Consider the following 12,609-nt stretch of genomic DNA (forward strand, 5'->3'; position numbering starts at 1 on the left):
CATGGACAGTTGTTCGCCCTCCCGGAAGTACAGCAAGTTACCGGAGCCCAGAGTTATCGTGTCCTCGCCCTTTCTTCGGACTTCAGACAACCCGATGACATCCCAGTGTAACCTGCTGATAGATTCTTCCAACTCGGTAAGCTTCTCGTCGGTCCTCAGTGTGCACGTGTTGTATGTTGCCAGGTACAGTCGTCGTTGGTGGTAGCCGAATCCAGCCCGGAGATTCTTCGCACCCCCTGCCCCGCCGTTACCGTAGCCGCTACCGTAGCCACGGACAACGGGGCTGCCGGGGACTGGGGGCCGTTTTTTATGTGTTGAGGTCATATTGGGGGGGGTTTGGACCATAAGCCCACCGCGCTGGTCCAGTGCGTGTTGGTGGGTCGCCAGAGCCTCTTTCGTTGAATAGCAGGATGTACCGCGTGCAGGCGAGGTTGGCTTGGGCTCCGAAAGGTGTCGTTTGGAGCCCCTTACATCCCTGATGAAGATACATTACAGTATTTACATAATTTAGTAGATATACAAACTCACGCCCATAATCCTTAATAGGGTAAGCAGAGTAAAAGTTTTCTTTAGTGTCTTAAGAAAACGAAATCTCATGTGATCATGTGTATGGATAGCCCTTTATATACTACGTTCTTTACGCGATATGTTCCATCAAGATTCTGATGAAAAAAAACTGCGGACGAAGTTGCATCGTCACTGTCATAAAAAGATAAAAAATGTTGCGATTCATTGTATATCGACGTCTAGCGTTTACTGTAAAGATTACGGTCGTTATGTTGTTTGTGGATACTATATGTATTGTTAATATACAATAGATATACAATAGATAAATAATAAACTGCCCCCCATGTAATCCTGGAATGCACGAGAGTGTCAGCACAACGGGTAAAAATCCTCAAAAGGAATGGGGTCGCTCCGCGAAGCCTGTGAAAACCCCAGGAGGCTTCTGAGCTTCTGGAAGGAGTTAGGTTGGCTTACGTAGTCAACAATTACACGCATAATGGGCCACCTTAGAATCTAAATGCGGAAAACAGAGCCCACTAACGTAACTTAACATATACAATAGATACATGAACTCACGCCTGTATTCCCTAATGGGGCGGGCAGAGCCGCAAGTTATCAAAGACAATTTACAACCACTGTTGATACGATGTCCTAAGATGGATATACCTGATGAACCTTATGGTGACAAAGGATCAGTCTATCGCCAATATTGCAACATTGTGTATTACGTTAGAAATGACAACATAATAAAATGTGACAAGCAGCTGTCTGTGTTCTATGGTTTTTATTCGCTCCCAGAACAGCATAGATATATATCTACGTATAGGTAGGTGCATACTTACTTTTGTATTGTATACGTATATAATTTTGCATAATTATGACGTCCTTCTCAATGTCTATTGTTACGCCAAAATAGAAAGGTCCCTACTAGGCTTCAGGAGGCAGGATATGATGTCAATACTCCAACTTTATGGTGTTATAACGGTGTTAGTTGTCTGCACGGACGTTGTTTTATGCAACTATATTGTTATTAACAGCACAATGAGTAGTAATTGCGAACATATTGGGTTGATAATGTTGGTAGCATATGGGAATCTATTGGTAGCTGAAAAATGCTTTATGGTTTAGGAAATTAACTGCAATCAACATGAGCTCTATTGGCACGGGATTCGCGCCGGGCGGCGATGCCGATAGCTGTAAGACTTATCTACGTAGATAGCTACGTGTATTGGTCGAATCCCTCAATATAATTCGAAGCGAAGCCCGTGCCCAGGGGACTGCTTACGATTTACGGTTGCATTGCATAAGATATAGTTAAGATAAAACTTAAGCGTATCCATGAATGCTCCGATACTTGTATATACGTTTGGAATTTCCGCGGTTCGAAGGTCAGACAGGCAGTTGCCTCTATAAAAAACCTAACCTGTCAAATCTTAACGTTAGGCAAGCGGGCCCTGTGAATAAAACCCGGATAACGCTAAGGAGATGATTATCATAAAATGATTATCATGTGCTCAGTGGAATTTATGTGTGCTAGATTTTCATTTCCCACTTATTTTTTATCTTTCATGGGTTTGCCCGAAGGCATTGACGAGCCCTAAGATGGAGCGAGTTCGCCCAGAAGGTGCCTGTTCAAACTGGCCTTGAAAGCACGCGGGTTATATGTATTCGGAAATAGAGAAGACGGCAAATAATTCCATTCCCTAGCAGCCTCCTACTTATGTGTCATTTTACCTTCTAGCAATCTACAACTACAATCCCAGCAACAAACGTCACTTGTCCCTGGCGGTGGGTGAGCTGGTGCACATCGAGCGCGAGTGCCCCGGCTGGTACTGGGGGCGCAGCCTCCGCCGCGACGCCTGCGGCGCCTTCCCGCAGACCTACGCTGTCATACGGGACTGCGTTGTTGACAGGTATACTGCTAGCCTCTACTTATTCTTCTTCTATCGTATGGGTTGTGAGCCCGATTACCTACCTCATTAATCCTGGAGTCAGGTTTATTATTGGATCACCAAACGCTGGCAGGGCTCAAGTAACGACTAACGTACTTACTTACTTAAGTAGTAACCGGGACCAACGGCTAAATGGACAATAGGATGATTAGCCTGCAATATCCTAGCTCGGTGGCGCAGCGGTAAACGCGCTCGGTCAGCGATTGTTGAGGTTAAGCAACTTTCGCAAAGGCCGGTCATAGGATGGGTGACCACAAAAAAAAAGTTTTCATCTCGAGCTCCTCCGTGCTTCGGAAGGCACGTTAAGCCGTTGGTCCCGGCTGCATTAGCAGTCGTTAATAACCACCAATCCGCACTGGGCCCGCGTGATGGTTTAAGGCCCGATCTCCCTATCCATCCATAGGGAAGGCCCGTGCCCCAGCAGTGGGGACGTTAATGGGCTGGCGATGATGATGATGATCCTAGCCGAACTGGGATCACAAAGTGGACCCTGCTAGGGCACAGCAAAGGAAACTTAAAATAACTATCTTATAACTGCTGCTGCTTTATTGCGTGTAGTTAGAAAAGCATATGCAAACATGAAGATTGTCAATCTGTATTGTAGCGTGTTAGCCGGTCCTTTTGGTTATAAAATCATACGACGACTTCAATGTAATTAATATCTTTTATTAATATAAACAACACAAGGTAAGTACAATGAGACGACCAAAGAGAATGACATAGACAATCGCGACAGCTGTAGTGATGTGCGTAACTAATAGTGACGTATACAACATCCCCCTTATCAGAAAGAAGTAAAATGATTACAATTTTACAGCTTGACTTGACTTAACACTATAGTTTAACAGTAGCTTATTGACCAGCTAAGACAGACAATTTGTAATTACAATTAAGACACAATATGTTTAACTTAGTCTATACTATTACTAATACTAGACAGCTAAATTTACAGACAGTCCTTCACAGTCATAACAAATATATATATGTATATTTTTTATAAATCTAACTGTCTTGGTGGTCTTATGACTCTTCCACTCCGAGTGCGCATTTGAACCGGGGTAGTATGCTCTTCAATAGACGGAGCTACTGTATGTGACACAGGAGACGTTCTGACATTTGGACTCTTTTGTGACCCTTCAGAAAATTCCATTTGTGGTATCTGTGGTGGCTTCAAAATATGCTGTCTATTTCTTCTTCCTATAAATCCATCAGACCCTTCAATTGTATAGGACCTAGGCTGATCGCATTTAAACTTGACGGTGCCTGTAGTCCATAGCGAATCTGGCATTTTCTTAAAATAGACTTTATCTCCTTCTTTTAGTTCTGGCAATACTTTAGTCTTTCTGTCGTAATAATCTTTCATTTTCTTCTTATTTTCTTCCTTTGTCTTGACATAATCTTGAAATTTGATTGTTTTAGGTTTTAAGTTATTTGTGACTGTAGGCAATTGTGTTCTCAGCGAACGTGACATTAACAGTTGTGCTGGAGATGGTAGATTTCCTCTAGGTGTATTCCTGAATTGAAGCAAAGCAAGATATGGGTCTGTTCCTGATTCGTCTGACTTAGTAAGAAAACGTTTACATATCTTGACTGCTGACTCTACCAATCCATTTGACCTTGGTATGTATGGACTTGACGTGTTATGGTGTATTCCCCATTCAAAAATAAAATTCTTAAATTCTGCAGAGTTAAATGGTGGACCATTGTCTGAGAATAACTCTACTGGTATCCCATGTCGACTGAAGATACTCTTAAGACAAACAATTACTGTTTTGGCGTTAGTACTTGCCACTGACATCAATTCAATATAATTCGAGTAATAATCTTGGACGACTATGAATTTTTTAGACTTATAATCCATGAAATCAACACCAACTTTTTCCCATGGAAGCAATGAGACATCATGTGGAAGAAGCGGTTCAGGAGCATTTGAGCTTCTATGTGACAAGCAAGTATGACATGACTCGACAAGATTTTTTATATCTGTTGACATGAATGGCCAAAATACATGACCTCTGACAAACGCTTTAGACCTTTCAATTCCTAGATGACCACTGTGTATTATTTTCAAGATATCTGGCCTTAATTTTTTAGGTATGACTATACTGTTACTTCTGAAGATTAGATCATTTTCTGTATGTAGATCAAATCTATATTGCCAATATTCCTGTACATCTTTGTGAACTTGAGCTTTACTCGACGGCCATCCTTCTTTACAGTATTTTTTCAAAATCTGTAGACTTTCATCTTCATTAGTGCCTTTGATTAGCCATTGTAGACGTTCTGGAGAGACAGGTAATGACTTAATAAGTAAATTGACGTGCACAACCACATCATCATCTAATTCATCTGTGCTTGTTTCTGACAGTGGTGCTCTAGACAATGTATCAGCAATATACATGTGACTGCCTTTCTTGTAGACTACATTTAGACTATATGACTGTATTTTCAACATCATCCTCTGTAGACGTGTTGGGACTTCGACTAAAGGCTTTTTAAATAATGTTATTAACGGAGCATGATCTGTTTCGACCATTACAGTTTGTCCATATATAAATTGGTGGAACTTGACGCAGGCAAAGACTATTGCATATAGTTCCTTCTCTATTTGAGCCATTCTTTGCTGTGACTCCGTTAAGGTTTTTGACGCATAATAGACAGGATGTTGATTTTGTAACAACACTGCTCCGACAGCACAGCTACTAGCATCACTTTGTATGACAATAGGATCATTGACATTAAAATGTGACAAGACTGGGACCTGACATATTAATTGTTTTAGATGACAAAATGTTGCTTCATGATTAGCATTCCACTGCCAATCAGTAGACTTCTTTAGTAACTGACGTAGAATTTCTGTCTCACATGCCATATTTTTAATAAAAGGACTTAAGTAATTAAGCATGCCTAGAAATCTTTGTAAATCTTTTAGACAAGTAGGAGAGGGCATCTCTTGGATTGCTCTGACTTTATCCGGATCGACTGTGATTCCGACTGCTGAAAATATATGACCCAGGTATTTAATACTCTCCTTGGCAAATGAACATTTTTCTTTATTAAATTTGACATTGTATTCCTTGGCTCTGTTGAATACCATATTAAGGCGTTCATTATGCTCTTGTAGTGTTTGTCCACTGACTAAAATATCATCGCTGTATACTGCCACTCCTGGTATGTCACCAAATATTTCTGTCATTATTCTATGAAAGTACTCAGGGGCACAGTTGACTCCATATGGAAGACGTTTGAAGCGATAACGACCAAATGGCGTATTAAATGTTGTGAGGTAAGAACTCTTCTCACTCAATTTACACATCCAAAATCCACTACTGGCATCTAAAGTTGAGTAGAATTTTGCACCAGCGACCTTGGCGCGAACCATGTCTACGGACGGAATAGGATAATGAGTTCTGTTAATCGCCTGATTTAGATTACGGGGGTCTAGACATACCCGTAATTGACCATTCTTCTTTTCGACTAAAATCAAAGAACTCACCCACTCAGTTGGCTCTGTGACCTTGACAATGACATCCATGTTTTCCATTTTCTCCAATTCTTCTTGAAGCCTTTGATGTAGAGCGAATGGTACCTTCCTTGGTGCATCGACTTTTGGCTTGACATCAGGATTTGTACTTATGACACACTCACCAGGAAGACATCCAAGACCGGTAAAAACAGAATTATTATATTCAATTAGTTTAGACAAATTTATATCTTGTGACTGACTTGACTGTGACTGACTTGACTGTACTGACTGACTTTTCATGGCTTCAGGACAAATTACATGACATGACTTTGACTCGTTTTGATTTGTTTCAAATGACAATTGACTATCATTATTTTCTGACATGTGACTATTTGTAGACTCGACACAAAAAACTCTTTTTATTAATCCAATTTCTGAGCAAGTAATTTTACCTAACACAGTTGGAGAATTCACATTTGCAATAACAAAATTAATTTGTTTTGTCATGTAGGTGCCATTCAATTGTAATTTACATTGTAAATTTTGTTGACCTAGTACTTCTAGACTATTACCAGTGTATGACTTAATTTTAATATCAGTTTTAGACAATACCTTTTTGATATTAAGTGAATCATAGACGTTTTTTGACATTATGTTGACATCACTGCCTGTATCAATAATACAATTCACTTGTGACTTATTTATGTTTATATTTATTGTCCACTCACTTGACGATGACGACTGTATATGACCAATGAATAAATCTTGTTTTTCTGACTGTACCTGATGGGTGTTGTTATCTGACTCGACATACTTGACTGACTTCGACTTGGACCGACAACATACTGCAAAATGACCGACTTTATTGCAATTTCTGCAGACTTGAGACAATGCTGGACACTTGTGACGATGGACTTGATTACATTTTGTACAGACTTCCTTTTTTGACTGTTGTTGTTGACTTTTATTTCTTGTATTTGACTTAGACCTTGACTGAGTTTTATTATACATGACTGAACTTTGTTCTGCTGTCAATGCATCTGTCTGATGTCTTGAAGCTAGCATGGCTTTTGCCACTTCTAAGGCCTTGTCAAGATCTAACTTGTCTTCAAGCAAAAGTCTTTCTCGGATATAGTTGTACTTTTGATGCATGTTGCATATGAACATTATTTTGACAAGACGTTCCTGCAGCTTTCCTAGCTCGCAGTTTTGAGACCTTAGTTTTAGTGCACATGCAAAATCATCCAGCGACTCGTTTTCACTTTGTTTATATGTGAAAAAATTGTGACATTCATAAGTTAGGTTAGCTTTTGGGGCAAAATGATTTTGAAACAACTCGATGAGCTCGTCGTATTTAACTTTGTCTTCGTCTTTTCCGAACGTGTTAAATACATCCACACCTTTTTCCCCAATGACATGTAAAAATAAAGCTACCTTTCTGCCATCGCTTTCTTCATCCATGCCGGACGCGCGCATGTAAAATTTGAAGGATTGCACCCATTTCTTCCATTGTTGTGCTAAATTACCAGTCATCAACATGGGCTGCGGACATGACATTCCCGATAATTTCTTGGGTTTTTGATCTTCCGACATGTTTGTTAGCGGCGAGGCGGCGACGTGTTGACATTACTTATTTCACGACGATGTGAATCCAGTTCACTTACACTTCTGACACCATGTATTGTAGCGTGTTAGCCGGTCCTTTTGGTTATAAAATCATACGACGACTTCAATGTAATTAATATCTTTTATTAATATAAACAACACAAGGTAAGTACAATGAGACGACCAAAGAGAATGACATAGACAATCGCGACAGCTGTAGTGATGTGCGTAACTAATAGTGACGTATACAACAAATCTAGTCCAGCTGCCAACCCATTTCCCCTTATCAGCCGTAGGTCAGTTCGACAATATGTCAGCGTTCACCAATTGACCGGGGCGCGGGGCGGTGACCTCTGATAATCGCATGAATCACAAACGCCACTGTTTAATTGAAACATTATCGCTTTTGGAACGACGTATTCTATTATATTTTATTTGAATACATGTCTGATGTAACTTTCTCTTTTAGATGAAGAGTGTGGGAGAAATTTAGAATGCATTCAACTGCTTATATATCCTCCAAAGACCGAGAATTCCAGACACAAATATCCGAACAATGGGGTTTTGAAATATAAAAATTGTTACCCGGAATGAAATTAGGTTTTGTTGAAGCAAATCACATCAGAATGTGATTTTTCAAAATGGCGCTTACGTGGTTTTAATTATAAACTGACGATATATGACATTTGTTTCAGATGCGGCGATACCTTGCTGGCATCGGCCGGCGGCAGCGGCGTGGTTCACGACATAGCAGTCACTCTCAGAGAGTGGCTGCAGACGTGGAAGAAGTTATATCTCGTAAGTTATTGTTACTGTAACGACGATGCCTAGAAGTCTCCGAAAGTCCTTCAAACTATTTAGTATTTTGTAGTTGATAGTTTTACCTGGTTTTGTTGAAAACATGCACAATATCAATTATCAACAGCGTTTACTGTTACTTCCTAGGCCCTTCATAGACGAAGGGCTACCGGCTTGCTCGTGATTCTAGTAGGATACTTTCCAACGCGTGATACTTTCCGACGCGTCGACGAAGCCTTACTGGAATATTTGTTCCAGACAAATGACGAGCGTTTCAAGTTTATGGAAGTGAGCATGCGTGCCTTACTAGAGCTACGCGCGCAGGCGGCGTCGGGGGCGCTGCCGCAAGACCAGCTGCGGAGGGTCGCTAGGACCGCCGTTTTTACCATCGACAAGGGGAATAGGTAAGACACTCGCACACACGCACACACACGCACGCATCCACCCACGCACACTTACTCACACGCACACATCCATACACGCTCACATGCACACACGCTCACACGTACACACACGCACAGACGCACACAGGCACGGACTCATTCACGCACGGTCACACGGCCGCACGTATAATCTATCTTGTAGAACTTGATATCTAATTTCCAATTGTATTTGTGTACAGGGCAGTGGGAATGGAGTTAGCAGTAAGAACAGCGGGCGGACATTTGGTGGATCCTCTTCAAACGTCTACGTACAAACTCAATGCACTACACGACGAAGCTAATGCCCGTATTGAGAAGAACATGGTATGGATATTCTTTTAATTTTCTTTTTTTTTCTCTTAAGCGAAGAAAATTCAGTCGCCATCTTTCCTTCTCGCGTTGCAGAAGATTGAGATATACATAAAATCTTATCCTAGCCGGTATTGCTTACCCCACTCGAATATAGTCCTGAGCTTAAGTTGTGTTGTTATTAACAAATGTGGAAGTAATAATGGTGCTAATTCCTGTAAATACCATCTAATTATATTTTAAGTTATATCTGTCATTTTCTTATACGCCGAAAAGGAAAGGGACGGGTAATCGACAAGCATTAAATTTATGGAACACACGTAAATTTTAAGCACAAATCTAAAACAACCGTCTAAAAATTTTACATTGGCCAATAACCCGACACAGTTAAGTAGACAGCACGTCAAACGGATTGCATACCAGCGACATATCTTTTTGATTCGCCCGGGTTATTCATTCATTTACTCATTCTTCCTAAAATTAAGAGCTGTGAATCATCCGTCCCTTTCATTTCCGTGTCTCAATAAACAACATTTATTATTATTTATTATATGTTTTCTCATCACAGGAAACCACACCCACTAGTCCAACGCCAGCCACGCCCCCCACCGCCCGCTCGTACTCAGTATGCGTGCGTATACATAACTTCGTGTGTCGTATGAGCGACAACGCGGAACTATTGTTGTCCTTGTACGACTCGTCGCAGAACAAACTGACTGAACATCTGTTGCTGCGGTGGCCGCCGCAAGCCGTCACGCCAGCACAAGTTGTATTTACGGTGAGTTCTTATGACGGTCTAAAAGGCGAAATTGAATATTTTATATAAATATTTTTACAAAATAAAAATTCGATTTTTAATCTGTGTATTAAAAGCCCCGAAACGTGTGACTATCATATCAGAGAAACACAAACTATCTGCCAAATTATACTGATTGACAGTTGTTTCTTTATTTATTGAAATGTGACGTCACTGGGCAAAATGTCACGTGACCGTTTTCGCGCGAAATTTAAAATTAAGAAAAATATGTTTTTTTTTTATTATATAAAGCTTTTTCGATAAAAAATATAATAAATAGTATAAAATAAGCTATTACGGGGCCTATAGACAGCATAGGTCTGTCAGTCCTAATTTTAAAGGGCTGTATTTATTGCACCGTTAAAGGTAGCCAGCTGAAATGTTCACAAATTATGTGTTATTATGGCGGATTTACCAATAAATAATAAAAACAGTAAAAAATAAAGTACAAAGACGGTTCCTATTACAAGAAACGTGTTTTTAAAGTAAACTTTAGTCTGTCTCTAATTTTCTTAACCGAATTTTTTACGTATACTTTTTTTATTCTTTTTTACAGGACTTAGGCGGTGATATTAAGAGGGAGAAGCTTTTTCTAGTGTGCCATGTCGTGAGAATAGGATCCATGGATGCTTGCAATAATGACTTTAGGTATGTTTTCATTCATTGTGAATTTCCACCGATGATTTAATATATCAATGGCCGACGTAATGAGTACTTTTCCATCATATGAGTCGGCTAATAGTAGCGGGCTCGCACAGAGGTAGAGGAAGAACGTATCTTGTATCCAAAGTTTCATCATCATCATCAATTTAAGAGCCACGCTCTTGTCGGTGCAGCATTTCCCATGCTACTTTTTTAGGGAAAAATAGGACAGTGGTTTCCCTTTTGCCGCGCAGTACTCTGTCTGACGCAAGTGGGATGGCGCCCAGAGTAGTCTATTACAAAGCCATACTAGGACTCCTGTCCTGTCCTCCGCCTTTGAATAAAACAAAGGTTGCCTGGTAGAAATTGTTCTTTTGGCAATATCCCCGCCTGTTGTGTTGTGTTAATTTTTGCTTCTCTACTATGTGTCCTATGTGGTCTATTTATTATAATATTCCGTACAGGAGGAGTTCAATAGCGCCCACGATAGCAGCTCCGCCCGCGGCCACGGGCGGGATGCGGCGCCCATTCGGGGTCGCCTGCGTCGACATCACGCGCTATCTCGCCCACGACAACTCCGACAAACATATACTTGTCCCTTTCTACCCGTAAGTACATCATATCCTTATGCAGTATGCAATAGTAGCCCATCTTCTTCTCTCGTGTGGGTTGTGAGGTGGATTACCAACCGCATCAACAGGTCAGGGGTAATAGTAGCTCATGAAAGGAGTTAATAAAGAACAATCATAACAAACAGTTCATATACGTCTCACTCTTGAGAGGCACATACAATGCAGTCATGTGTCGTTCCGTTAAAAAGTTATGTAAAAGAGCTTTATTACCTAGTCTTTAGGCAGTTAGGATCAGAGTACAAAAAAGAAAAAATAGACTAGTTTCAAACTAGTCAAATTCGCGTATAATAACGCGGCACGCTGTATAAATGAGATTTTTGTATGTAGTGTTCGGGGTGTGGTCCTGGCTTAATGTTGACTTTATTTATTCAACCTAAAGATACCAAAATCTGACCCGAATGCAAAAATGCAGTTTGTTTTGTTTGTACGTAATCTTTAAAATGATATGGTATCGATAAGGAAGTATTAAACGTAATGTAGCGATAAAAATGTTTGGTGATATCAGTTTAAATGTTTTGCTTTAGTTATTAACAGATACTGTTTCCTTGTTTTGGTGCAATAAAGTATATTTGTATTGTATTGCTGGTGGCATCAGAGCCGAGCAGTGGGAGCCGTTGTAGCCCAGTTGCTAGAAAGCTTGCCTATCACTTTGAGGTCGCGGGTTCGAATCCAGCACAGGCCCAAACCAATGATTGTCGTATTTATTTTCGATTTCGTGTTTGGATCATAAATGATTATCACGTACTCAACGGTGAAGGAAAACATCGTGAGGAAACTCACATTATCGAGAAATGCATTTTTAGAGGTATGTGACCTAACCTGTATTGGGCTGGTTTTCCCTTCGCGGGTTGTAAGGTCAGACAGGCAGTCGATTCTGTAAAAAACCGGTCCTGTCAAATCGTTAGGTGAGGTAAGCGGACCTTGTGAAAAACGGGATATTGCTAGGGAGACGATGAGTTTGAAGTTGTAAATCAATATTTTTCACTAACACAGTTGGCTCGACCATTATAGACGGCGATACGGCTCACCACCTATCACGTTGGTTGAACTAAAAATGACGTGTAGGTACTTAGTTTATCTTGCGATGGATGTTGTCGCCAAGTTGGGATATATTCGTGAGATTATGTTATGTTTTGTTCCAGTTGCGAAAAAGAGAAGATGGATACCCTCCTAAAGCAAGTGATATCGAACCAGCGGGAGTTGAAAGACGCTAAACACTCGCAAGGCGTGTGGGTGTCGCTGCAACTGGTCGAGGGTGACTTGAAACAGGTACGCTTTCAAACAAAGCATGCCAGTCAAAAACAAAGCATGCCAGTCAAAAACCAAGCATGCCAGTCAAAAAAAAGCTTGCTAGTCAAAAACAAAGCTTGCCAGTCAAAAACAAAGCATGCCAGTCAAAAACAAAGCATGCCAGTCAAAAACAAAGCATGCTAGTCAAAAACAAAGCTTGCCAGTCAAAAAAAAAGCTTGCTAGTCAAAA

The 12,609-nt window shown here is 40.6% G+C and overlaps 2 protein-coding genes across 6 annotated transcripts in view; one reads left to right on the top strand and one right to left on the bottom strand.

The window, feature by feature from the left end:
• LOC126376985 (dedicator of cytokinesis protein 1) overlaps positions 1 to 12,609 on the top strand; it is a 66,448-nt gene that overhangs the window by 13,342 nt on the left and 40,497 nt on the right. For all 5 annotated transcript variants that reach the window (XM_050024545.1, XM_050024547.1, XM_050024548.1 and 2 more), the window contains exons 2-9: positions 2,249 to 2,420; positions 8,226 to 8,328; positions 8,587 to 8,732; positions 8,951 to 9,074; positions 9,628 to 9,837; positions 10,412 to 10,503; positions 10,962 to 11,105; positions 12,272 to 12,398. In XM_050024545.1, the coding sequence (XP_049880502.1) occupies positions 2,249 to 2,420; positions 8,226 to 8,328; positions 8,587 to 8,732; positions 8,951 to 9,074; positions 9,628 to 9,837; positions 10,412 to 10,503; positions 10,962 to 11,105; positions 12,272 to 12,398 (1,118 nt within the window). The remainder of the gene's footprint in view (positions 1 to 2,248; positions 2,421 to 8,225; positions 8,329 to 8,586; positions 8,733 to 8,950; positions 9,075 to 9,627; positions 9,838 to 10,411; positions 10,504 to 10,961; positions 11,106 to 12,271; positions 12,399 to 12,609) is intronic.
• On the bottom strand, positions 3,105 to 7,780 carry LOC126377067 (uncharacterized). The gene is made up of 2 exons (XM_050024704.1): positions 5,956 to 7,780; positions 3,105 to 5,843 (listed from the first exon to the last, which is right to left on the bottom strand). Exons 1-2 carry the CDS (start codon positions 7,516 to 7,518, stop codon positions 5,796 to 5,798), a joined length of 1,611 nt encoding a protein of 536 aa, XP_049880661.1. The 5' UTR covers positions 7,519 to 7,780; the 3' UTR covers positions 3,105 to 5,795.

The sequence above is a fragment of the Pectinophora gossypiella genome, chromosome 22 (assembly GCF_024362695.1).
Source record: "Pectinophora gossypiella chromosome 22, ilPecGoss1.1, whole genome shotgun sequence".
Taxonomy (NCBI): domain Eukaryota; kingdom Metazoa; phylum Arthropoda; class Insecta; order Lepidoptera; family Gelechiidae; genus Pectinophora; species Pectinophora gossypiella.

Bases quoted from the DNA above. Each gene is read 5' to 3' on its own strand.
- LOC126377067 (XM_050024704.1), bottom strand. From the start codon at position 7,518: ATGTCGGAAGATCAAAAACCCAAGAAATTATCGGGAATGTCATGTCCG. The intron at 5,844-5,955 runs GTGAGTTCTTTG...TTCCGTCCGTAG, and splicing joins TCACAGAGCCAACTGAGTGG to ACATGGTTCGCGCCAAGGTC.